General features: G+C 40.2%; 2 protein-coding genes across 3 annotated transcripts in view; both read right to left on the bottom strand.

The window, feature by feature from the left end:
* Nucleotides 1–6,939: 6,939 nt before the first annotated feature.
* On the bottom strand, nt 6,940–16,157 carry MMAA (metabolism of cobalamin associated A). 2 transcript variants are annotated; one of them, XM_060778880.2, is made up of 7 exons: nt 16,037–16,157; nt 11,664–12,132; nt 10,357–10,479; nt 9,528–9,698; nt 8,813–8,898; nt 7,962–8,111; nt 6,940–7,293 (listed from the first exon to the last, which is right to left on the bottom strand). In XM_060778880.2, exons 2-7 carry the CDS (start codon nt 12,094–12,096, stop codon nt 7,006–7,008), a joined length of 1,251 nt encoding a protein of 416 aa, XP_060634863.2. In that variant the 5' UTR covers nt 12,097–12,132; nt 16,037–16,157; the 3' UTR covers nt 6,940–7,005. The 2 variants fall into 2 exon arrangements, with proteins under 2 accessions (XP_060634863.2, XP_060634864.2); XM_060778881.2 differs by lacking the exon at nt 16,037–16,157 and having other exon boundaries at nt 11,728–11,816.
* Nucleotides 16,158–20,611: 4,454 nt separating this feature from the next.
* SMAD1 (SMAD family member 1) overlaps nt 20,612–27,862 on the bottom strand; it is a 59,385-nt gene continuing 52,134 nt past the window's right edge. The window contains exons 6-7 of the mRNA XM_060778882.2: nt 23,145–23,401; nt 20,612–21,855 (exon numbers count right to left, since the gene is read on the bottom strand). Of these exons, the coding sequence (XP_060634865.1) occupies nt 21,712–21,855; nt 23,145–23,401 (401 nt within the window). The 3' untranslated portion in view covers nt 20,612–21,711. The remainder of the gene's footprint in view (nt 21,856–23,144; nt 23,402–27,862) is intronic.

Genomic DNA, 27,862 nt, shown 5'->3' with positions numbered 1-27,862 from the left:
TTCCCAACGTGTTGCAGCTTGTTGATATCCTTCTTAAACTATGGTTTTTGGAACTGGGTATAGTACTCCAGGTGTAATGAAACCAGAGCAGTTACATTATTTCCCTTGACCAGAACACTATACTTTCATCGATGAAGCCTAGAATCCATCAATGAATTAGTTTTGTTGTAATCACACAGTTGATCCTTTTCATAGGCACTGTCAAGCCCAATGTCAACAACCTGTATTGTGCATCCAATTTGCCTTCCTAAATGCAGAACTTTACATTTATCCCTGCTGTCATTCAATCTGTTTGCTTGTCTTCAAAATATCATCTGGGATCTTATCAGTAGTTTTGCCAAAATCTAGACACGTTACATCCATAGCGTATACCTAATTTCTCATTAAATTCTTCCAAAGAGAAGTGCTGCCAAGCAAACCCTCAGAGTGTTCTTGTTTGCTATGAACAAGCAAAGTAAAAAATAAACACTCCAGACTTTAACCTTGGTTTATAATTAATTTCAGTTTTTCCAGACTTGACTTAATTTAGATCATCCTCAGGATCTTTTCTCTGAGCAAAACCAATTTGTTAAAATATGATTTAACACCACTTGCCAAGGGTGTAAATCTTCCTTTTGGAAAAACTAAATGTTATTGATGCCATTAACAGGGTATGTTAATGTACATTCACATCCAGAAAACTCATTCCACTGTGTTACTTTAGATAAGACTCTGCATATTTCTTATTCTACTCAGGTTCTAAAATGTATTGACAAATAAAGCTCTCTAAATAAAAGAAAGGTCATGGTAACTGCAAACTTCACAGATGTTTGCAGAAGAGAAGCCAAGTCTACTTGTTGTAATCACCCAAATCCAGTCCATAAATGTGAACAACTCTTTGTAGTTTGAAATGTGACTCTATACACCTTATCCATATCATTTATGATTGGTGGCATAATGGGTTAAACCCTTGTGTTGGCAGGATTGAAGACCAACGGGCCAGAGGTTTGAATTCAGGGAGAGTGTGGATGTGTGACAGCGCGTCTGTTCCCACTTGTATGTGAATGTACAGTTGAATTGTTTGGCTATCTACTGCTTTTTATCAATGTTGTTTGAATTTGTTGAATTGCCTCCCCTGCTTAATTGTTTGGCTCCTCCCCTTCCTGGGGAGGAGGGCATTGCTTCCCTTTTTCATTCTACCATCAAACAGCTCTACAGATGGACGTGAGAAAGACTTGGCTCTAAAGCCCTTGATCAAGTTATCTCTCATCACCAATTCTCAGGTTTATACCCTTGGGACTCACACTTCATGCCCAGTTCACCCTGGACGACGTTGAGGAGTCTCAAGTGCCTTCAAACCAGTCTTTTGGCATCAAGAGGAAGACTTTGTGCCTTCAAATATAGGCCATTGGACTGGGGTTGTGATTGTTCCGACTTTCACAGCCATTGAGAAAATAGGGAACTTGGAAAGCTTCTCAGCTAGAAAACTCCTTGGACCCAAGACTCCAGAGACTGTAATGTATATTTCCTTTACCCCTTTGAATATCAAGTTTATGCCTAAGGAAGATAACTCATTGTGAACAATAAAGCCTATTTCAAGTTATCTATAGTGTCTTGATCCTTGGGAGTTCCAGTTCTCTAAAGGAGGGCAAGAAGGAATCCCCTGGGGAAAGATGTCACGTCCATGTTTCTTTCACTAACATCTATAGCCCCAGGCACAGGACGAGCTCCCTCTGTCAGCTCCAGCTCCCCATGTGAGGACATGAGAGAAACCTCCCACAAGGATGGTAAAACATTAAAACATCTGGGCATCCCCTTGGCAACATCTTGCAAATGGCCAATTCTCTCACAACAGAAGCGACTTGCAGTTTCTCAAGTCACTCCTGACACGGAGCGACTTGAGAAACTGATGACTTGGACAAATGACTCTCACATCTCTTCAAGATCCTTGTGGCCAAAGTGTTTTGGATCCAAGCTCTCTGAAGCACTGTATCCTTCTATACAAGTCTCACAATGCTTTTCAATCTTCAAAGGTGGCCTTTCTTCCACCTCTCATCTATGTGAGAAAGCAGTGTGTTTTTTTTCCAAATTCTGAACCTCACTATCAACAAAGGCTATGATGATCCCTTCTTTGTTGTCCTTGTGCATGTAGACGAAGACCTTTCATTCAGAATAGTCTTTGGGAATTGACCTTGCTTGCTGTGGAAGAGGCCTTTAAGTAGGCAGGTGAATATAGCACTGAACAAAGCATGTAGAATAATCACAGGATGTCTCAAACCTACACCTGTTGATAGACTTTATAAGCTAGCTGGCATTGCCCTCCCTGATGTGTGACGGGAAGTTGCTGCTAACTGTGAGAGAAATAAGATTGGACACTGTGAAAGCCACCCACTGTATGGCTACCAGCCTCCTCGTAGTACACTGAAATCAAGGAAAAGCTTCATGAGAACCACCACTCCTCTTAATGTTCCCCCGACAACAAGTGTATCTCTTTGGGCAACTAAACCAGGAAATCCCAAATCAATGGCCCCTACGAGGGTCTGCCTCCAGGGGCAAACCAAGAATGGGCATCGTATAAGTCCCTGAGGAAAGGAAGAGGGGCCGACCAAGCGCAAGATGGATGGATGGCATCCTTGAAGTAACTGGACTGACCTTGAAGGAGCTGGGGGTGGTGACGGCCGACATGGAGCTCTGGCGTGGGCTGGTCCATGAGGTCACGAAGAGTCGGAGACGACTGAACGAATGAACAACAACAAGTCCCTGAACAGACTCAGAAGTGGAGTGGGCAGATCAAAAGACAACCTGCTAAAATGGCACTACCTAGAAGAATCCTCCACCTTGTGTGACTGTGGAGCAGAATAATTCTGCATCTGCATGCTTGCACACAATGCACTGCCTCATGCACAGAGGAAGAACTGTTTAAAGCTACAGACAATGCGGTCGCTGTTGCCTATTTTTTGTCTAAAATTATTTAGCCACTTGTACTCTCTCTGTTTTATACTTATAGTTTTATATTTATTTATACAATGCTTTTGACACGAAATAAAAGTAGATAGGTACTGTATCCTTCTTTTATCATTGTTTTTTAACTTGTCCTTGTGCTGGCAGGACTGAAGACCCACAGGTTGCAGGTTCAAATCTGGGGAGAGCACGGATCAGCTCCCCCTGTCAGCTCCAGCTCCCCATGTGGGGACATGAGAGAAGCCTCCCACAAGGATGGCAAAACATCAAAACATCCGGGCATCCCCTAGGCAACATCCTTGCAGACGGCCAATTCTCTCACACCAGAAACGACTTACTGTTTCTGAAGTTGCTCCTGACACACACACACACAAAACTTAGAATCATAGAATCGAAGAGTTGGAAGAGAACTCATGGGCCATCCAGTCCAACCCACTGCCAAGAAGCAGGAATATTGCATTCAAATCACCCCTGACAGATGGCCCTCCAGCCTCTGTTTAAAAGCTTCCAAAGGAGCCTCCACCACGCTCCGGGGCAGAGAGTTCCACTGCTGAATGGCTCTCACAGTCAGGAAGTTCTTTACTTGTTTTGTTAATACTTTGACCCAGTCAATGTTTTATTTCTACTTGTCCAGTTCAGTTTAATTTAAACTATCTTGAGTCATATTCATGGGGAAATGCTATTTGTGAAATTGTATGAAGTAGTGTATATTATGGGTTGTGGTAGTTTTTTCGGGCTATATGGCCATGTTCTAGAGGCATTCTTTCCTGACGTTTCACCTGCATCTATGGCAAGTATCCTCAGAGGTAGTGAGGTCTGTTGGAACTAGAAAAATGGGTTTATATATCTGTGGAATGACCAGGGTGGGACAAAGGACTCTTGTCTGTTGGAGCTAGGTGTGAATGTTTCAACTGACCACCTTGATTAACATTTGATGGCCTGGCAGTGCCTGGGGCAATCTTTTGTTCAGAGGTGATTAGAAGTCCCTGATTGTTTCCCCTCTGATGTTTTGCTGTTGTAATTTTAGAGTTTTTTTTAATACTGGTAGCCAGATTTTGTTCGTTTTCATGGTTTCCTCCTTTCTGTTGAAATTGTCCACATGTTTGTGTATTTCAATGGCTTCTCTGTGTAGCTTGACATGGTGATTGTGAGAGTGGTCCAGCATTTCTGTGTTCTCAAATAATATGCTGTGTATATTATGGCTGTCAAAAGTGGAGTCAAGAAAACTTTGGTTTAACAGTCCATTCTAGTCCGCTCAGCGAAATGTATTATCTGGCCAAATTTTCAAAACAGTCTCCAGTTGTACTACTTTCAAGTAAAAATACTGTGAAGCACAATTGGAAAGGGGAAAAAGCGTGTGGCAGCTCTACCAGAATAAGGAAGCAATGTGCAGACGGGCTGTACGTATTAAAAGCTATCCAGGCTTCTATTGCAGGAAGTAATGGGTCTACAAAGGACCCGTGTAGATTAGATACGCTGAAGGAAAACTTCCTAATAAGAACACACTGACATTATAACAGTCAGACAATAGCAGAGCATTCAAGCAACTGTATTTACATGAAAAATGTGGCCAGCTGTTTCCAAAAGGCAAATAATAAATGAATGGAGTGCGGCAGTAAAATACTGTGGACATAGCATGGCACAGAACTGTTTCTTACCGTCCTGTGAAAAGTTCAACATTAGCTTGAACTATGGAAAGTCAACATTAGTGTGACTTTCCATACATTTTCTACACTAACTCTTCTCTAAAGGAATAATTAAGGTGGATCACTATTCTAGGAAGCTTTTTGATATTAAAATGCATTAGAGACAATAACTGTATTTATTACAAGAATCAGAGTATATATAAAAAACATATATAATTTGATTCTATGCACACTTACCTTTTAGAAGGGCCCTTTGTTGACAGTGTGGCTTATTCCTAAGGATGGATGCACAGAATTGCAGCCTTAGCATGAATTAGGATGAACATGCTAATATTCTGACATAACCAGAACTTGCACAATGTGTGTCAGAAGGAAAATTAATTCATGCACACAGCTTCATGGTGTGCAACAATTAAATGTATAGCTTCGTCTGGTTACAACTAAGCTTCCAATTGTTACAGACCCAGTTGAACACTGTTGTCATGCCGGCAGGTTTAAATCACTCCCTTTTCATCAGAATTATCTTAAAAGCAGTGTTAAGAACATTATTATTATTATTATTATTATTATTATTATTATTATTATTATTATTAGTCGTGTCAGGAGCGACTTCAGAAACTGCAAGTCGCTTCTGGTGTGAGAGGATTGGCTGTCTGCAAGGACGGTGCCCAGGGGACGCTCGGATGATTTGAAGTTTTTATCATCCTTGTGGGAGGCTTCTCTCATGTCTTCGCATGAGGAGCTGGAGCTGATAGAGGGAGCTCATCCACCTCTCCCCGGATTCGAACCTGTGACCTGTCGGTCTTCAGTCCTGCCAGCACAGGGGTTTAACCCACTGCGCCACCAGGGGCTCAAGAACATTATGAATGTAGTATTATGCTGTAATATAAAGTACTAGAGTGCTACCTCAATATCATATGTAAAATTAGAATGTAAAGAAATTTGGTTTTAAATTAAAGAGCATGTCTGTTCTGTTAAAGCATGTGTGTTAAACTCAAGGTCTGTAGGCCAAATTCGATCCTCCGTCTTTTCATGTATCCCTCTGGATGCTGGACTACAATTCCTGTCTTCTTCATCATTGGACCTCATGACTAGATGGGAGTTGTGATGGTGACAAATGGAAGGCTACAGTTTGTTCTGTTTAGTTAAAATAGTGGACTGTAGGGCTGGGCGGTTTCGTTAATTCGTAATTCGTTAATAATTCGTTAATTTTTTCAATTACAAAACGATAACGAACCATTCTGGAGCAATTATTAAAAAAACGAATTTTCAAAAACGTTTTGTAAATGCTTCGTATTTCGATATTGTATTCGTTTCGTTATTGTTTTGAGGTCGTTTCGTTATTATTTCCGCATGTCTGGGCCAGTTTTATGGTTTAATTAGTGAAAAAAAATTATAATATCACACCAACAGTCAACAACAGAGGGAGAGGGAAGCTTCAGAAGGTTTTGGAGGTTTTTTAGCGTATTTCGCGGTTGCGTCCGCCATTAACAAATCGATTCGTTATTGTTTCGGAAATCGATTCGTTAATTTTTTACCATTTACGAAATTTCGTAAATATCGAACTTTTTAAAAGGAAAATTTTGTAATTATTTTAAATATCGAAACAAAAAACGCCCCCAAATACAAATCGATTTTAGAAACAATTTTTTCTGTTGTTACCCAGGCCTAGTGGACTGCTTACTGAAGGGTGAGTAGTCCAAAGCCATGTCAAGGTGAGCTTCCGACTGTCAGTTCTAGCTTCTGCCAACCTAGCAGTTTGAAAGTATGCAATGTGAGTAGATCAATAGTACCACCTCGGCAGAAAGGTAAAAGGGCACTCCATGCAGACATACCGGAAAAAAGATCAGGCTTCTCGGCATGGAAAGCGGAAGACCTTTACCTTATTTGTGCATTGTATGTCGTTGTTCATTGTATTAAACACATTGACTGTTTGCCTTATATGTGTACTGTAATCTGCTCTGAGTCCCTCCGGGGAGATAAAGTGAAATATAAATAAAGTGTATTATGGAGTTTGAATTGAGATACCAGGCTTGTGGATACGTTGCTTCACTTTAAAATGCCCTTTAACCTTTCCCCCAACCACAGAGCCACAACGCTGCTGGATTGCAGTTCCCATGATACCCAGTCAGCAAGGCAGATTATCAAAAGTGATGAGAGTTGTCATCCAGTAACAAACTGAGTAGAAACTAAATGGCACTGACCACTAGTTGGCCCCCTGTATCCATGGATTCTTCATTTGTAGATTCAACAGCCCTTTCAAGGCAACCATAAGACTGATTTGGTTCTCAATGAAAATGAATTTGACACCTCTGTGTTCAATGTGTGTACATTCAAGGAAACTGACAAGTAATAACCTGGAAAGTTATTTTTAGTATTCATACACTTTACAACATCATAGCACATATTCAGAAAAGATTTAGGATTTTTCTTTAAAGGCTTTGAGCAATAGGTCTGCAGCCAGTCCAGGAGAAAGAATCCCACTGACGACTTTTCCTTCCAGAAGGGGAATCTGATCTCTCACTGCTGAGTGATTCCGGAAATGATACAGCATACTTTCTTGGATTACATTCCACATCCACACTTTCTGCTGCCTCTTTCGCTTGGTGAGCAACTCGCCGCTTGTGAGCATGAGTTCTCGGAATTCGATCATGTTATCCCATATGTCAGTGATGCCTTCTCCAGTTTTGGCAGAGATCCGCATGACCTATTTGAATGAGATTTTCTTTAAAAACCCAAACTATAAGGTTGCTTAGGCCTGACCTAAACAGGAATTTTGAATTAGACACCACCAACAAAACCAACCTCAAACTCCATCTTAGATTCATACATATTAAATGGCAGTATGTTTGGGATATATAGTAGTAAAAGTAAAGGTTTCCCCTGACATTAAGTCTAGTCGTGTCTGACTCTGGGGGGTTGGTGCTCATCTCCATTTCTAAGCCACAGAGCGGCATTGTCCATAGACACCTCCAAGGTCATGTGGCCAGCATGACTGCATGGAGCATGCATGTGTGTGTGTATACACACACACATATTTATACAGTAAAACAATGACATTGCATCTATAAAAGGTAGCAATAGCACTTTATTTTTTATTACAAGCTACCATGAACATAATTTTATTAGTTATCTAAAAGTTCAGCAACAACCACCAAAACTAACATCAAACACACCAACTTTCAAACATATCCCACACAATATGGAATTCTGTTTATTACTTATACCAATATTGCATGAAAATTAGGAATTTTTTTTGAAAACCAGGCAGTGAATGCCTATTTGGGAAGGAATCATGAGTCAGATAGTATTAACATTCTTTCACTTATGTCTTATATATATTTTTTTACTAAAGGCTGTTTCGGATATACCAACCTTTGGCCTCCAAACCTTTGAACGTTTGCGGAGCAATTTCAGAGCACTGACGTATTCTGCTTGAATCCTCCGCGCTGGCACCACGAGATCTCCATCAGCTTTGGTTACTGCAACAAGATCTGCCATCTCAATTATCCCTCGTTTGATACCCTGGGGAAAAATACAAAGAAGAAAAAGCAGAGCTCAGAAGAACTGATTATAACCAATTTACATCTTCTAAGAGACATACAGATCTTTTGAAATAAAGCACCCAAATGCTCATAAACTCTACCACATAAATGAAGGCATCTAACGTAACAGATTGGAGAAGGGGTAACTTTTACAAAGATTTTCCATTTCTTAGAAAAACTACATTTATACGTATTTATTATTTATTTATCGCATTTGCATCCTGCCCTTCTCACCCTGAAGGGGACTCAGAGCGGCCTTACAACAGGCAACAATTCAATGCCATACATATATATGTCCATGAAATAAATACTAGGCCTGGGTAACAACGGAAAAATTTGTTTCTAAAATCGATTCGTTTTTTGGGGGTTTTTGCGTTTCGTTATTTAAAATAATTACAAAATTTTCCTTTTAAAAAGTTCGATATTTACGAAATTTCGTAAATGTGAAAAAAATTACAAAACATTAACGAATCTATTTCCGAAACAATAACGAATCGATTCGTTAATGGCGGACGCGACCGCGAAATACGCTAAAAAACCTCCAAAAACTTCTGAAGCTTCCCTCTCCCTCTGTTGTTGACTGGTGGTGTGATATTATAATTTTTTTTCACTAATTAAACAAAAAACTTGCCCCAGACATGCGGAAATAATAACGAAACGACCTCAGAACAGCATGAATACCTGCAACTCGTCACCTCCTGCTGGTGGTAGCAGCAATACAAACATATCCACCATATCAGCAACAGCAAACTCTGACTGCCCCACACCTGAGAAGCAAAAGCAGATATTGACCACTCACTTCGAAAAGCCAAGAGGCAAACTGCACTGGTCAAAAAAAGGGGAAAATCTTCAGTTACAGGGGTGTATAAAAGGGAAAGGTTTCCCCTGACATTAAGTCTAGTCGTGTCCAACTCTGGGGGGTGGTGCTCATCTTCATTTCTAAGCCAAAGAGCCGCCGATCTCCGTAGACACCTCCTAGGTCATGTGGCTAGCATGACTGCATAGAATGCTGTTACCTTCCCACCGGAGCGGTACATATTCATCCACTCACATTTGCAAGTTTTCAAACTGCTAGGTTGGCAGGAGCTGGGCCTAACAGCAGGAGCTCACCCCGCTCCCTGGATTCAAACTGCCAACTTTTCTGTCAGCAAGCTCAGCAGCTCAGAGGTTTAACCCGCTGCTCCACCAGGGGGCCCATTACTTAGCAGAATTTATCACAAGATAGCAGGACCACAAGGGCCAGATAACCAAAAGATAGCACCAAGAACTGGACTCCTCCCCATTCCCTCCACTGTTCTAGATTTCATTAGATATATAGCAAAACACAGCTACAAAATGGTATCACTGCAGAAGCCAGACTTGAGATTATAAAAATACAGGAAAGAGTTTCACTGACCTACTGTTTCTACAAGAACAATGTCATAGCCTCCTGCTTCACACAGCAGAATAGCCTCGTTCGTGGTCCGCGTCACCCCACCTAGCGTCCCTCTGGTTGGGGACGGCCTGATGTAAGCATTCATGTCTCTTGACAACTCGGTCATTCGCGTCTTATCACCCAAGAGAGAACCTGAAGGATGGAAGAGAATTACACAACAGCTCAAACATTCAAATATAATGGGCTTTTGCGCCAAACCCAAATCAGGCTTATTCTTCAAAAAGAATGAACATTACCATTTGCAATCTTCACGAAGCACTGTCTGAGTAAGACATTTCTTTCGTCAGTGTTGTGCCTATATTCCCTGTAACTTCCCTGAGTAGCTTTGCAAATAATAAGGCAGCTACAGGTGATGGCAGGAGAAGGATCAGAGAGTTCCTTTCCAGAACTATTTTCCATTAATGGTTTTTGGGAAACCTTAGGTGAATTTTACACTTTTGTTAACAATCACACTGAACTTTTAGAATGAGACAGGCTACATTTAATAATGCCAATGCTGCTCCAGCAATAGATAAGCAAGCAAACAAACAGGTCTGTAGTACACTGAGGTTGAGCAAATGTTTTATACCATAAGTTCTGGTAGCCTAGAACTTCACTACCTTCAGTAGGGTGTATCCCATGTAAAGCCAAAGTGGCTAGTGGCCAAATTAAATAGTGGCATTTGTTCCTTTGCTTCTTTTTAATTTTCTTAAAATAATTTTTGAACAATTAACACAATACATTGTTTAAAAAATTGCTGCCCAAAAAATTGCTAGACAAGTAAGGAGCATGAGAAATGACTAGCACTCACCACCACTAGTGCTTGAGGATGGGTCCACTGCCAACACAGACACCTTGTGTCCTCTTTCAGTGAGCATTTTCCCAAAGCATTCAATAAAGGTAGATTTCCCAGCACCAGGAGGACCAGACAACCCTAGAGAGCAGCATAAAAGCCTTGATTCTAGCACACCATGCATTCAAATCCAGCTCAGTATATGAGTATCTGAGTAATATAAGAAACCAAAAACCTCAATATTGCATTTACTAAGCCCTAAATGCATGGACTATTAACGTTACATTCAGTATGCTTAGGATTACTCTTGTTCCCTAAGTTATAAAAACTTTTTTGTTGACATGACCAAACAATAATTGAACATCTACATAGCATATTTCTCTTTACAGGTTAGAACAGGCCTGCACAAGCTGTGGCTCTCTATATGTTTTTCCAAAAAGTAATACGTTATATATAGATATGCTTTGTAGAAATTAGTCTTGTGCATTTGTATAATATCACTATCTGTTTCTGTTTGTTCATTCATAAGGCCCCATTTTCATTTTTCAGCACCTCTCCAGAAAAGGGGGCTTTTCCAAATGAGATGTTTCATTCCAGGTCAGAAAAAACAAGTACTTTTGTCCCACTGATGGAAATGGGCAGGCTTCCCACGCTCCCCTTCCCCTCAGTTTTAGGCACTGCCAGGTGTGGGTGCTTTCTAGGTCTGCACGCCACACACACATACTCTTTCCAAGGAGAGTGCATGTGAGGCTTGCAGGACCAAAGGAAAACTGCAGCTATTATGTGATGAAATATGGTAAGTAGCTGTGCTTATATGTAAAAGTAATACTTTAAGTAGAAATATGCATTAGTGTTATGAAAATTTGTTTTTTGATTAATTAAAGAGAAGAACGATATAATACCTATAATCACAACCTGTCAAGTTTGAAGTGGCATATAACCTTTTTTGTTTATTATAAGGAAATATGTCAGAAACTGTGTAATCTATGTAATCTTTGTAGGTTGTGACATTTGTTAGGTTTTTATCCTTTTTGTGCTTGTGTTATTTTACTTTGTGAATACTCTTAATTTTGTATACTCATCATTTATATACGGTAGTTAAAATACCTACGTGAATATAAAATTGGTTTTTTTTAAAGAAGAAACAATAGGATATAAGGATATCATTTTAAAAAACTAAACACAGTCCATGCAATACCAGTTTCACAAAACAATAATGCAGAAATATGATTCCTTAAAACCTTAAATGAACCACATTTCCTTAAAAACTGGCAAGTGGAAACACACCAGAACAAGAAGAACTGAACAAACGAAAGTGAACTGACCCACTCTAAAGGCTAGTGGTTTTCCTTTATTTAACTGCTCTTGTTCTCTGTGGTAGGATAGTACCTTCTGAAGGAGCACCTGCGCAATCTCTTTCTTCCGGCTCTGGGTGGATTCTATGAGAGTAATGGCTTCAGCCAAGCAGGCCCTGTGTCCTTGGATGAGTCCATTGTACAGTCTGTCTAGCAGTCTTTGCTCTTTGTGGGAGAGCTCCCAGGCCTGCTGCTCTACCGCTGCGGGATGACAGGGCCCAGTCTTCAGACCCTTCAAAGGCAGGATCCTCCTTGAACAGCACAACTGAAGCAAATCAGCCTGCTGGCCATATGGGAAAACAGGCAGAGTGCTGGACCTCCAACAGAAATTCTTCAAAGGCTTCCGATTATTCTTGAGAAAATGGGCAAGAGGAAATCGCCGCAGCAGTGATGATCCATTCATGTTGTCTTGCGTTAGCAAATTCTGTATTTAGTAAACCTAGTAAGAGAAGAAAAATCTATCTCATTTCAACATCATCTCAGGTTTTGAAAACGCGATATATATTTTTAGCCATTTTTCTAAACATTTAGGCTGAAACGACATGATCATATTAACAATAAGGAATACTTTATTTATAGACCACCCTCTCTCCCCAAGGGGACTCAGAGAGGTTTACATACAAAAAGGCAAACATTCAATGCCATAATCAACAAAAATGCACAAATTAAAGCAATACAAAATAGCATCAATAAACTTATATCAACAAGAGGAAACAGAAATAAAATAAAATAAATATTAATATTTACATAAAACATAACTACACAAAAAACCCACATGTCCCCCGAAAAGTTAAACAACTAAAATGCATTAAAAAGTGCCTAACATATCAGTAATGATTTGAAATTTACCGTAGCAACCTATAAGATGCGAGTAAATTTGCCAGCGTTCTCGTAATATTGGCTTAAGGTATACTAGTCCTCCTCCTCTCCATACACTAAAGTGCATAAGTGCATTTTCAAAAGTTTTTTAAAGGACAGGAGGGTGGGAGCCGTTTTTATTTCTTTGCAAAGTGAGTCAGAGGCGGGGAGCGATCACGGAGAACGTGCCTTCTCTCGTTCCCACCAACCGTGATTGAAACAGGGATGCGACTGAGAGCAGGGCCTCCTCTGCTGACCGCAGTACACAAGGTAGTGTATATAGAGAGGTATGGTTTGACAGATAGCCTCGACCCAAACCATTCAGGGCTTTATACGTAATGACCAACACTTTCCATTTAGCCTGGAAGCAGACCAGACCAGAAAGTTAACTAATTTCCATACAGAAGTGGATCAACACTCTTGACACAGGAATCATTGGTTATTATTACTGTGGACGTGAATGTAACACTGAAGCATTTGGTTGGTCTCAACAGGAAACAGGATGCTCAGCCAGAGAGTGTTTTGGTCCAACACACCAAAGCTCTTTTAAAGTTTTCAGAAGGATAGTCTATGGACTGAAATATGGGAACCAAATGGATGTTTCCTATATCGCATCCCGGTATTTGAATTTCTACAATAAACCCAGAGGGAGATGTACACCATGTGGCAACATTTACATGTTATGTCCTTGAATCTGTCTCTATATATTTTTTTCAACTATTCTGCCAAAAAGTCCCTCTGTAATATTATTATTATTATTTTACTGACACAAAAACACAGTATGTCACAGCAAACGAGATCTATATGCTGGATTTCGTATCACAAAATCACAAGTCGAACACTTCCCAAGCGTCTAGGACTGTGTGATGTATTTTCGAATGATGCGCGCAGATCCAAGTAAGGTGGCCTTTTGCAGTTGACAAATTGTGATTTTGTCAATGTTTATGGTTTCCAAATGCCAGCTGAGATCTTTTGGCACAGCACCCATTGTGCCAATTACCACTGGGACCACTTGAACTGGTTTATGCCAGAGCCCTTGTAGTTCGATTTTGAGGTCTTGATAACGGCTGAGTTTTTCCTGTTTATTATTATTATTATTTTCAGATTCCATTGAAACACTGTTAGGGGGTTAGTATTCACATGATTAGCCACTTTGTTAGCCGCTTTGTCCCCTCTGGGAGAGAAAAAGAGGGATATAAATACCACTGCTGTCATAACTACTACTATTTCTTACTCATTCCTTTGGAAATATGATGGTATATCTTTCTGAGTAACCATTTAGGAATGTTGTAAAACATGATTAAATATTCAAGAAGGAACCGTAACATAGAAATGCCAGTATTTATCTTCCAAACAGGAGCCCAAAAAGTTCATACTACACACAACAATGAATGTGTTCAACAAGTTTTAAAAAGAAAACAAGAGATCAATGGAGGCTACTTCAGATAACCTGGACACAGAACATTAAGATATATTTTACTGTATACCATGTTATGGGACATAGGAAGACTGAAATGTACTTTATTTAAGTGATGCTGACAACCATCACCAACATCAGCAACTCCTACTACCTTCACAAAAATCCGAATTTTTGTCCCTTTGCACATCATAAACTACCACTTGCCAGAGTTTAATTTTAAGAAGACTATGGGAATGTTAATAGATACAAAATCAAAACAGTCCAGTATTACTAATTACAATTTAATCCTATATGCTGGGGGTGTTAAGAAAAGCCACAGGTGAGAAGACTTACTTAATATAACTGTGTCTTCCCAATCATTTTGGGCTTTTCATGTGTGTATGTGTCAGGAGCAACTTGAGAAATTGCAAGTCATTTCTGTTGTGAGAGAATTGGCAGTCTGAAAGGATGTTGCCCAGGGGACGCCTGGATGTTTTACCATTCTGTTGGTAGCTTCTCTCATGTCCCTGTATGGGAAGCTGGAGCTGAGAGACAGGAACTCGCTCCTTCTCATGGATTTGAACCACTGACCTTCAGATCAGCAGTCCAGCCAACACAAGGGTTTAACCCTGTGCGCCACCGCTGTGTGTTAATGCTAATTATTGGTGCATTGTACAGAAATACATATGAAAGAAAATCTCACAATCATAACTATACAAACAAATCTCGTATCACATTTGAGACTGAAGGTGTATCAATACTGTACAGCTGCACCGCTTTAAGTGTCCTTGTTCACTGCTGGGATTTGTAGTTTGGCCAGGCACAAGAACTCTTTAGCAGAGAAGGCTTATAACCTTGTGAAACTACAACTCCCACTATTCCATATGGTCACCACATGAATTTCACAGGGTTTTCTTAAGCAAGGAATACACAGAGAGTTTTACCAGTGCCTTCCTCTGAAATATAGCCTACACAACCTGGGATTCAATGGTGGTCTGGTCTCCCATCCAAGCACTAACCAGGTTAGGCCCTGCTTAGCTATCAAAATCAGATGGAATCTGGTGCCTTTAGGTTGTGGGACCATCTTCACAACAGAATCATACTATTATGATTCCACTTTAACCACCATGGGAAAATGTAATTTTTCTGTTGTTTTGAGTCTAATTTAGCTGTATTATTTTGGGCTTGGCCTCATGTTAGCCGCCCGAGTCCCCTTTGGGGAGATTTTTTTTTTGGTCGTGTCAGGAGCGTCCTGTTGTGAGAGAATTGGCCGTCTGCAAGGACGATGCCCAGGGGACGCCCGGATGATTTTTGATGTTTTATCATCCTTGTGAGAGGCTTCTCTCATGTCCCCGTATGAGGAGCTGGAGCTGATAGAGGGAGCTCATCCGCCTCTCCCCAGATTCGAACCTGCGACCTGTCGGTCTTCAGTCCTGCCGGCACAGGCCTTTAACCCACTGCGCCACCAGGGGCTCCTTTTGGGGAGATGGTGCTGGGGTATAAATAAAGTTTATTATTACTATTATTATTATTATTATTATTATTATTATTATCCCACTGTGTTCTGGGAGTTGTACTTTTGGGAGGTCCTGGGACTCTCCAAGTGAGAAGTCTAAGGGCACATCTACACTATGAAATGGATGTGGTTTCACACCACTTTAACTGCTATTGCTCAATACTATGTCATCCTGGGAGTTATAGTTTTGCAAGGCCCTTAGCCTTCTCTGCCCAAGGCAGCTGGTGCCTCACCAAACTACAGATCCCTGGATCCCATAGCCTTGAGACTGGGCATTTAAAGTGGGATGAAACTGCAGTATTTTTGCATTGTAGAAGCACCCCCAAACTCCCCTAATCCCAGAATTCCATTGGCTGGTAAAGCGGGATCACATTGCTTTAATCCTATTGTGTGGCTGGGCAATGTTTGGTAATGTTATTGCATCCAAGCCAAGGATTATTGACTTTGTAAGCAGGGAAAGAGCAACAAGGCTGCTCCCTTTGAGCCGTGAAGCCTGGAACAAAGAGGCCAGAGGCCTTGATCCAGCCCGACCGACCCCCTCCTCTACCCGCAAGAAGGAAATGAACTGACCTTCAGAACCTTTTACATCCGGGACACGTCAGAGTGCGTACTAAAGCAAGCACGCAAATCGAAGCACGACCTGGTCTCGCCCCTCAGACTCCCTGACGACGTATGTGCGCATGCGTGGAAGCCAGGCAGGGGATGCAACGTACAAGGGTTTCTGCGCAGGCGCAAAAAACTATAGCGCCTACAATGTAACTCCAGCGATGCCCATAGATCTAAGAAGGTATAGAGATCCGTTCTTTTTTGCCCGCTATTGGATTCCTTGAATGCCTTCTTCTGCTTCTCAGTCTAATTAGAATAGGATTGATTGACAGTGCTGCCAACTGTACATAGAAAACAATACTGTAGTCTTAAAGGTGATAGGATTCTTTGGGCTCCAATACAGAGCGGAAAGGAGAGTATAAAAAAATAATCATCATAATAATAAGAAGAATAATAGTGTTTGACTTGTGATTTTGTGATACAAAAGTGTTTGACTTGTGATTTTGTGATTTCGTATCACAAAATCACAAATCAAACATTATTATTATTGTTATTATTATGATTATATATATATATATACACACACACTGGATTTTGTATCACAAAATCACAAGTCAAACACTATTATTGTTATTTTTATGATTATATATATATATTTATGCTGGATTTATCACAAAATCACAAGCCGAACACTATTATTATTGTTATTATGATTATATATATATATATATATATATATATATATGTGCTGGATTTCGTATCACAAAACCACAAGTCGAACACTACTATTATTATTGTTATTATGATTATTTTGCAAATGGCCACCACACACACATATATGCTGGATTTCGTATCACAAAATAACAAGTCAAACACTATTATTATTGTTATTATTACTCAAATCACAATACTGCCAAGCAAGCATGCATAGGATAGTAGTCCAAATGATCACCAGCTTATATCTAGTTTATCTCCCAGTGCTGGACTAGAAGAAGTTCATTTGGTTGCATCTATACGTCTTTTGTACTCACTACAATCCTCTGCATGGAAGGCCATTTCCCAGAAGCATTCTCTCCTGATGTTTCACCCACATCTATGGCAGGCATCCTCAGAGCTTGTGAGGTCTGTTGGAAACTAGGCAAGTGAGGTTTATATATCTGTGGAATGTCCAAGGTGGGAGAAAAAATTCCTCCCTGCTTGAGGCAAGTGTGAATGTTGCAATTGGCCACCTTGATTAGCATTGAATGGCCTTGCAGCTTCAAGCCTGGCTGATTGCTGGCTGGAAGAATCCTTTGTTGGGAGGTGTTAGCTGGTCCTGACTTCTGGCTTTTGGAACATGGCCATACAGCCCGGAAAACTCACAGCAGCCCAGTGATTCCGGCCATGGAAGCCTTCAACAACATCCTCTGCATGTCTGTTTAGAAATATTTTCAGTTGACTTGCTCCCAGGTATCTATAGATCAGCCATGGGCAAACTTGGGTCCTCCAGGCGTTTTGGACTTCAACTCCCACAATTCCTAACAGCCGGTAGGCTGTTAGGAATTGTGGGAGTTGAAGTCCAAAACGCCTGGAGGGCCCAAGTTTGCCCATGGCTGATCTATAGTATTGCAAACGAAATTCCTGCAAAACATAGAGTGGGCTACACATAGTTTAATGATCCATTTGGAAGAGATGGAATGGGACGCATCTTTTTCCCAAAGTAGTATTCATTCCTACCACTTGATGGTGCTTGAAAGCAATTAACATTTTCACCTGCTGAAAGCATTAATCTATAAGGTCAAATTCCACCAAGCCTCCTCCTAGAGAATAAACTCACTGAGGGTTGCTGAAAATAATTGCCTTCCTTCTTTTTTCCTAGGCTTTCTCACCTTTGGCGTTCCTAGCTCCCATTCTCTCTCTCTCTCCCTGGCATATCAGATTCATCTTGATATGTTTCTTTGTCTAATTGGTTTCCTGTAAGCCTCACCACAGGATAACAAGCTTACACTTCGCCAAGGAAGCTTGCCCTTTCGCAGCGCCTTCACTTGTTGACTGTCATGCGCAATATGCCATTTTGGAGGTGTTTTACTGACATTTGCAATGGAGGCAGTTCACTTTTAATTTCTGCATAATAAAATAATAATAACACAATATACTTTTATTTATAACCCGTCCTATCTCCCTGAAAGGACTCAGGGCGGTTTCCAATGAAAATAACAAATTGGCAAATGTTCAATGCCTCCAACTTCCTAATTTAGTAAAAACAGCCTTATGTCATCCTTTGTCATCCCACTTTTTCAGGTGATTTTTAAATGTCTCCATTTATCTATCCTCCTCCTCCCACTTCACCTCTCTGTTCTCCGCTTACTTCCACTATTGAAAGTAGAATTTAAAAGTAATTTGAACTCAATTGACTCCGCAGTGGAGAACAGAGAGGAAGCAGCAAAATTTTACCCTTCCCAGTAGACTTGGGCAGAAGCAAACTGATGTAGCATCTCCTAGTTTGTATATTCTTCTTTATTAATGACATAGTGTTATTGTGCCATAGTAAAAAAAACCCTTCCCTGGAAGATTTATAGTTCACCAAGAGGCTACCAATAAATATATGATTTTTCCTCTTATTAAACACCTCCCCTGGCCTTTCTGTGTCAGGAGAAACTGCAAGTCGCTTCTGGTGTGAGAGAATTGGCTGTCTGCAAAGGCGTTGCCCAGAGGATGCACGGGTGTTTTGATGCTTTACCATCCTTGTGGGAGGCTTCTTAAAAGTTAAAGGCATTAAAAACAAAAATGGTTTCCAACATCCAACAGGTAGAGGAAGGTGTCCAAGATCTCTAGACGATATATAGAGGTGTACTAGTCCTCCTCTTCTCTGGAAGCTAAGGTGCATAGGTGTGTTTTTAGAAGCTTTTTAAAGGAGAGGAGAGAGGGGGCCATTTTTAGTTCTTTAGGGAGGGAGTTCCAGAAGCGGGAGTGACCATGTAAAAGGCCTTCTCTCTCATTCCCACCAACCGTGCTTGAGATGGCGGTGGGACCGAGAGGAGGGCCTCCTCCACTGACTGCAGTGCTCGTGCTGGCTTGTATGCAGAGATGTGGTTTTTCAAATAGTCTGAGGCCGAACCATTTAGGGCTTTAAAGGTAACAACCATCACTTTGTATTGAGCCCGGAAGTAGAACAGCAGCCAGTGGAGCTGCCATAACATGAGAGTTGTCCACTCCCTGTACGGCACTCCAATTAATATTCTGTCTGCCGATTTCTGAATTAGTTGTAGCTTCCGAACTATCTTCAAAAGCAGCCCCATATAAGAGAATGTTGCAGTAATCCAGAAGGGATGTGACTAAGGCATGGACTACCATAGCCAGATTTGATGTCTCAAGATATGGGTGCAGCTGGCACATGAGTTTTAATTATGTGAAGGCGCTTCTGGCCACCACTGACACCTGAGGTTCCAGGATCAGCGATGAGTTCAGGCTCACCCAAAAAAAGCAGTGTAGAGATTTGAGAAATGAAAGAATAAGACTTAGGAGTTCTTATGGGTTGTTAATGTACTCTGAGTGTATTAGTATTCTTATAATTTACTAATCAAAATAACAAACAGTGTTTCTACAGCAGGCATGGACAAACTCCTTGAGGGCCAAAGTTTGCCCATGCCTGGTCTACACAGTCAAAATCATGCACATTGAGATCTGTAATGTGGATCCCAGCCAAATGAGCATTAAAGTAATAAGAAACCCTTCAGTGAGCTGGAAGGTTTTAGTTTCCAACAGAGAGGGTTTTTAATGAAACTTCTCAAAAATAAGAAAGCCATAAAATAATTATAACTGGGTTTTTAAATATTTCAAACCCATTTTCTCTCTTGGCCAGCTGCTTTCTCCTGCATGAGGGGAAGCTTTATCTCATGACTCTCAAAAACATTCACAAAGTTTTATGTATCATTAGAAAAAGCCATGGCACTTGTGAAGAGGACATACAACTGACCATATTTAAAAGGTGCAATGAGTCCAAATTAGGTCTTTAGATTATGTTTTATTGCAGCGATGAATGTGCTTTGTTAAACTATGTACCAATTCAAACTCCTTCCATTAACAAACTTGAGTGTAGATACTTTGTGGCAGGCTACATTTCTTCAATTCAAACACAAACTAATATGCTAACACGCCCATACATACTCTGATTTTCAAGCAACCACAGTGAATATGAATATTAGCAATATGGTTACCTTGAAAAATATCTGAAAACTATTTCTAGCCCCTTTCTACACTGCTATAAAATCCAGATTATCTGATTTGAACTGGATTATATGTCAGTGTAGACTCATATAATCAACTTCAAAGAAGATATTGTGGATTATCTGCTTTGATAATCTGGATTATATGGCAGTGTAGACTCATATAATCAATTTCAAAGCAGATATTTTGGATTATCTGCTTTGATAATCTGGATTATATGGCAGTGTAGAAGGGGACTGAGAATATTAAAAACAAATACGACATGTAAGATTATTTTATAATTAGATATAACAGTGCTATAATTAGATATGATAATTAGATCTTTTCCCTCCCAAGAAACTGTTGTTCATTTAGAACTGTTTTGTATCTTGATAATAAATGCACGAGACATGGTTTTAATCAAAGTAAGCAATACGTTTATTTGAATTTCAGTAGAGATGAACCACTAAGTGTTGGAATAAAAAAATACTGAAAAAGTACTACAGCTTGAATGAATATAAAAACATTAGCAGAAAGAAAACAATTTAAAATGGTAAAAAATTAACCTTAAGTCTGAAACACTTGAATAGGTTTGTTTAAGTCCTCCCAATATGTGCTAACATCTGCTACATTGGCAAAACACAAAGCTCTTACAAAATGAAACAGCTATTTCCGTTATGTGGACTGCGCAAAAACTGCCCCATCTTAAAAAGGCTGTACAGTTTGTCTTGAAATATACAGACCTTGCAGTACATGACAAAAGCATTGATTGACCCAACTTGCTGTGTGAAGCTGTGGATGGGCAGAAATATCAGTTAGTATTAAGGTGAAGCCACTAGAAAAATGAAATGCACACAGCAAGACTTGGACTTGTTTAACAAGCTATGTTTACAATATAGTTCTACCTGCCCATGTCCTCTTCCCCTTCCCTCCCACCCCCTGAACTATCTAATGTCCTTAGGCTAGTCCATCTCTAATATCCAAATACACTGTACATACATTTAGCAAAGAGCATACCTAAAAATTCTTGCAGCAGTATGGTCAGGACACAATTTCATAAAATTACACTGGAGCCTTAATTTTTTTCTGAGGAGAGCAACTACTACCAAAACCAATCTTTCAAATCTCTTGAAAAACTAGTTTGGAAAAAGTGAGAGTAACCATCAACTTTTGGCACTCATTTGGGACACAAAATACAATGGAAGCTCCAGAGGGGGTGTCTCTTTTGTTGTTGCAAGATTAGATTGTGTGAGAACAATGTCCTCCTGATTCAACTGACTTGGTCATCCCTAGCTATTACACACTGCCCTGCAAGAGATAAACTACTATGTAAACTAAGAGTCTTAATACCAACAACTTTGTAGCGGCTTTCCCCCCCTCCTGATCTAACAGTTGGTCACAGAAGTCAAGTATAATAAAGGCTGCTGCCAGTTTTGTACATGTGTCTGACTCATACATCCTTCAAGTACATGCAAGGCTCAATAGTGTCTGAAGTCTAGCTGCTCCGGATCCTTTTAAGATACAGAAGAGATTGGGTTGTGAGGAGAGCCCATCTGCGTGAGAACTTTATCCAGCCACTGGAGGGGACCGTGCAAGTGAATCTCAATCCAACACGGTGTGCTTGTGACGTCCTGCCGGTGATACTCTGCTCCCCAACCCTACAAAGAAAGGAGGTGGGAAAGTTATAACATTTCGGACCTATTACATTTGGATATATTCCATTTCTGAGACTCTTTGAACCCGATTCCAAATGGGTCCTATCAAATGACATTTCTCCAATTCTGTTAGTAATCACCACCCTTCCATGATGAGTCACAGCACAGTATTTTCAGAACGTAAGAATTATAATAACTGGGTGTCATGGGGAGAGTATGTATCCTGTCTCAATACAGTATGCATCCAGTCCTTAAAAAATGAGATGCATACTGATATATACCCCGTCCTCTGGAACGCCCTTCCAAGGGAAATAAGACAGGCCCCATCCCTCCCCTCCTTTCATAAGAGCTTGAAGACCTGGTGATTTCAACAAGCCTTTGAAAGTGACCAGTTCTAACTCAGCCTTACACATTGTCGAATACGGCCTTATTCTTCCTACCAATTACCCAGATCAATTCCTCTAATCGGCCCCGAAATGAACAGCCACAGATCCGTACTTAATATTATTGTTGCCTGCCATAGCATTGCATTTAATTCCCAGGCCCTCTAAAATTTTTGGACTTGCACAAGTCTTTGCCCGGCCTACCTGGGAACTGCTCTGAGTCCCCTCGGGGAAATGGAGCGGTATATAAATAAAGTTGTTGTTGTTGTTGTTGTTGTTATTATTATTATTATTATTATTATTACTACTACTACTACTACTACTACTACTACCACCAGTGTTTCTCAAACTATGGTCATGTTGAGTACTCCTCTTCTGAGGAGGAGGAGGAGGTAGAACAGAAGACTGAAGATGTAGGAGTTGGAGATTTGGGGCCAAGTGTTGAGGAGGAAGAAAAGGGCGAGGAAAACATACTGCTGGTTCCTACGTTTCAGGAATGACATCGGGCAAAAGAAGAAAGGAGGAGGCAGCAAGGATGCTGAGCTATCGGTTCTTGCCCTAGGAAGGTGCTGGAAGCTGAGGGCTATAAATCAGCAGTAAAGCAAGTGGTCAAAGCTGGCAGCAACCGTTCTACATACTGCTTCTGTGCTCTGGTTTCCTTGCTTGCAGCTCCAGCATCTGCAAAGTGCCTTGCAAAGACTTTTTGCCAAAGACTCTTGTTTCATATCTGCTTTGCTTTTGGGATTTTCCTTCTGTTCCTTTGATTCTGCTTGCTAAATTATCATCATTTTGCTGAAGTAAAGCTTTTTTAGTTGTTTAAACCCTGATATATACTATTAATTCAAGAAACCAGGCTTTCTGTTACACATGCTATCGAAGATCTCTCTCCCTGATGCACACACAGCTTACCTTTACAAAACTCATCCGGATAGTGCACATCTTAGTGAGTTCGTACACTGTTTCAAAGCCATGATTCACTGACTGAGCTAGAAGCTGAGCAAACTCTTGGTTATTGAAAATCTTCAAACTGCATCCACTTGGAATTTTGCAAACTGTGGTTGGGTGGAAACTATGATGGTAATTGCAGTTTCGACTTTGTACAAATATACTACTGTCACTAAGGCACTCTGCATAGACTTCTCCACCAACGTAATACAGGTGAACTCCTACAAGAGATAAAAGACTTATTAGGTTCATGCTGAAACTGAAGCATGTCAGAGCAAATGTTTCAAACAGCAGTTCAGTATGAATAATTACTTCTCGAGTGCAATCAAATACTATATATCTGAACTAAGAAAGTACCTACAGCCTCTTCCTTTTCATATTTTGATTAGAACAAATGCATTAAAGTCTATAATGGATTTGAAGGATACTTTTTCCAAAAAATTATTTTAAATTTTCATCTTCTCACAATGCAAGCCCCTTTTGTGTAAATCAAAATGTTTTTGACAAAACACTGATTCCCCAAGTTCTGGGTTGACGTGTACCCAGTTTGAACCCCATAGCAGCCAAGAGAGCCTGGAGGTAAAATAGCATGTCATCAACTCGCCATATAGCCTTGTGGAACCATCAATTTATTTATGACTGCATAAGATCATTAATTTTATATAGTTCAATTTCATTTTATATGGTTCAGTTTTTAGTTTCTATCACAATCTTTTCTTAGGAGGAAAAATTCCGTATGCTTAGAGCATCAGAGCTCTTTTGTGTTTCAGTAAAAGTGTTTCATGCTTAATGTTTATTGGTTTAGGTTCCAAGGTTTAGTTTTGTGCTTACTAGCTTAACTGGCGTTGCTGGCTTCATTTGAAAAAGTCAGTCTTTTAATTGTACAAAATGCATAAGGTTGTGGATTAACTACAACTGACACCATGCCAGGTTAACCCCAAAAAACTCTTGTCAGTACTTAAAGTTTGTTATGTTGGGCAAGTTTCCTCTAGATGCATTATCAGTGGGGTTCAGTGTGCTCTCTGGCTGTAGGACAAACTACCACTTCCATTATGGTGGGTCAGTCCCCTCAAAGCCCTCCAGTAGGTTGAGTTAGTCATGGGGGTTCTGTGTGCCAAGTCAGGTCCAGGTCCATCATCGGTGGGGTTCAGAGTGCTCTTTGATTGCAGGTGAACTATAAATCCCAGTACCTTCACCTAACAAATGTCAAGGCCAAATCCATCCCAAATCCACTAGCATTCAAATATGGCCATATTGGGTATGCATGCCAAATTTGGTGTAGATCCATTGTTGTTTGTGTTCACAGTGCTCTCTGGATGTAGGTGAACTATAATGCCTATAAATCAAGATGAATTTTCCCCAAAGCACTCCTGCATTTTTTTTGTTGGTCATGGGGTTCTCTGTGCTAAGTTAGGTCCATGGCCATTGTTTGTGAGGTGCTCTTTTATTGCAGGTGAACTATAAATCCCAGTACCTACAACAGCTATAAATCAAGGTGAATTCCCCCTAAACCTCTCCAGTATTTTTTGTTGATCATGGTGGTTTTGTGTGCCAAATGTGGTCCAGGTCCATCGTCAGTTAGGGTCACGGTGCTCTGACTTGATGCTAGGTGAACTACAACTTTCATCATGTGGAGTCAAGCCCCCAAACACCTCCAATATGTTTAGTTGCTGCTCAGTTCTGCTCTGTTTGTTATGCAGACAGAGTTGAAAAGAGTAGGAAAGGGTTAAGGGAGAGGCATTGGGTGGGGTCATGCAAATTCCACACCAATTGTGAGAGTAAGGAACACTGGGATGTCTGCGGTGGAGGAAACTTATAAAATCTAGGATGAAATTGTCCCTGAATGAAATCATTTCTTGGGTGGGGGCCGTAGTGATTGAGGGGGACATTGGCAGGGGTTGGGCTACATTTTCATGGTGCTCACTATAACCTGAAATGTCATTGGAGGGAGTGCTTTTGGTGTCTCCTCGGCATTGTGTGTTAAAGCTGTTTGTGGCAGCGGGAGCCTGTCTGTGGAAGTGGGCACCCCAGCCACATACACAAATACTTATTTTCACTTTCATTATGTGTATAAATATATGTGTGTATATTTCCTAGATCTAAGAAACCTAAATATGTATTTTAGCAGAATCATAAAATCAAGCAAGTGACATATGTAATTTTGACAAGTAAGTTTAAAGGTATGAGGTATTATCAGACTATTCATAAGAAATCAGGAAATGCCTGTGTGCTCCATATCTAAAAACCTTATGAACCGAAACTGTGACATTGACTCAATTAAAGAAACTAGCAGAGTTTTCTATAACTACTGCCTGCCTCTAAAGGACTTTGCCCTGAGGTTTCCTTTAGAAATCCCAGTTGTGAAATCGGAATCATAGTAGTGTAATAGTTGCAGCAATGAACTGGGAGATCAGAGTTCAGTTTTCCCTAAACCCGTGATTAAAAATCTCCTGAATTAGTCACTCTCAACCTGTCTGCTCTCCCGCATGGGATTGCCATGATAAAATGGGAAACACCATAAGATCTTGGAGAAGTTGTTTTTCTGGACTACATCTCCCACTGGCCACACTAGTTGGAAAAGAAGGGAAATCTTTTTCCTATTTACATAACCATTTTTTAAGGGAAGTTACTACATTGGTATCCCTCGGAATTTGGTTCCAGGATCCCTTGTGGATACTCAAACCCAGTGGATACTCAAGTCTCATTATATACAAGGGCATAGTAAAATGTTATCCCTTATATAAAATGGAAAAATAAAGGTTTCTTTTCAGGAATTATATATTCAAGCCACAGAGGATGGAATAAGCAGAAGTTGAATCTGAGGATGAGGGCCAATGATAGTTGGCTTGAGAAGCATTGTGAAATATTGTCTGTTTCAAATATATATTAACAAGATTTAAAATAATTTACTGTCACAAACAGGTGGGAAAATATAACACAATTTTTCTTCCAGACCAATTTGAAATCCAGATGTATCTCAATTAAGAAAAAAATATAAAAAGTAAGAATACAATGTTACTGGAAATACCAGCGATACAGAAAGTCAGAGAACTTCCAACATATATAGTCCTTTATTTATTTATTTATTTATTTATTTATTTATTTACTTTGCTTATATACCGCTGTATCTCAAGCCCGAAGGCGACTTTAAATGAGTGGCAGCACGTATTCATTTATATTGTTTGGGAAATCCATAGAAAACAAAGCATATGTTTCAGAATTGAATATTTGTGTGTATATGTTCAATGTTTTAATTTAGCTTAGTTGTATAATAGCATTGCCCAGTCCTGAATTGAGCAGGCAGGCAGACTAACATCCCTGGCCCTACTATTTTGAAAGCTATACTGTAGACTCTCAATTAACCAGAACTCAAGCAACAAGAACTCTCAAGCAACTGGCAAAAAATGGAAAAAATTATACTTTAAATAAAAAAAGCTGTTTTCATAATACAGCAAGACTGCCAACCCAGCAGTTGGGAAACATGCAAATGTGAGTAGATCAATAGGTACTGCTCCAGCAGGAAGGTAATGGCACTCCATGCAGTTATGCCGGCCCCATGACCTTGGAGGTGTCTATGGACAACGCCGGCTCTTCGCCTTAGAAATGGAGATGAGCATCAACCCCCAGAGTTGGAGACAACTGGACTTAATGTCAAGGGGAAACTTTTACCTTTACGTAAGACTGTGTTACATTAACTTGCTTTAAATTACTGTTTTTCAATATCAATATCAAGTCAATACAGAGTTTATGGTATGGTATAGTATGGCATATAGTATTAGCTAGGCCTATTTTTAATAGTAACTCTCAAGCAACCAGAAACTAACTTTATCCAGCACCTATGCATCCCCATGGGTGCTGGTTAACTGAGAGCCAACTCCTTTAACTGCAGTAGGAAGTGTTTAAGGGCCCTTCCAGATAAGCCCTATATCCCAGGATACAATTTAGGTTTTCTGCATTAAACTGGATTATGTGAGTCCCCACTGCCACATAATCTGGGGTAAACAGAAAACCTGGGATTGGATCCTGGGACATAGGGCCTGTCTGGAAGGCTCTTAGTCTCCTAAAGGCATAAAATCCTTGCTTAGACATGGAAACTCACTTGGTGGCCTTGAACCAGTCACATTCTCTCAGCCTCAAAGGAAATTTATTTTATTTAGAACTTTTGTATCCCGTTCTTCTGTACCTCCATGGAGGGACTCAGAATGGCTAACAGCAAAATTCAATGCTATACAATAAATAATGTCATAAAACAACATAAAATAAATAAGTCCTAAAATACATATAAAAACAATTAATCACATTAAATACAACATCCAACTCAGTCTAAAACGCTGTGGCCAAATAACTCTTAGTCTATATCAAATCATCCGTCAATCTGCAAATGCCTGGCTCCAAAGCCAGGATTTTAGCTGCTTCCTGAATGACAGGAGAGCGGGGACAGACCTAATTTCACGGGGGAGAGAGTTCCATAGCTGGGAGGCCACCACAGAGAAGGCCCTGTCTCTCGTCCCCACCAAATGCGCCTGTGAAGATGATGGGATCGAGAACAAGGCCTCTTCAGAAGATTTTAAAGCCCTTGAAGGTTTATAGAAGATATGTTCGGACAGGTAAACCAGGCCCGAGCCATATAGAGTTTTGTAGGTTAAAACCAGCACTTTGAATTGTGCTCGGAAGCTAATTGG

This window comes from Anolis sagrei, chromosome 5 (genome assembly GCF_037176765.1).
Source record: "Anolis sagrei isolate rAnoSag1 chromosome 5, rAnoSag1.mat, whole genome shotgun sequence".
NCBI lineage: Eukaryota > Metazoa > Chordata > Lepidosauria > Squamata > Dactyloidae > Anolis > Anolis sagrei.
This window is presented reverse-complemented; position numbering and strand designations above follow the sequence as displayed.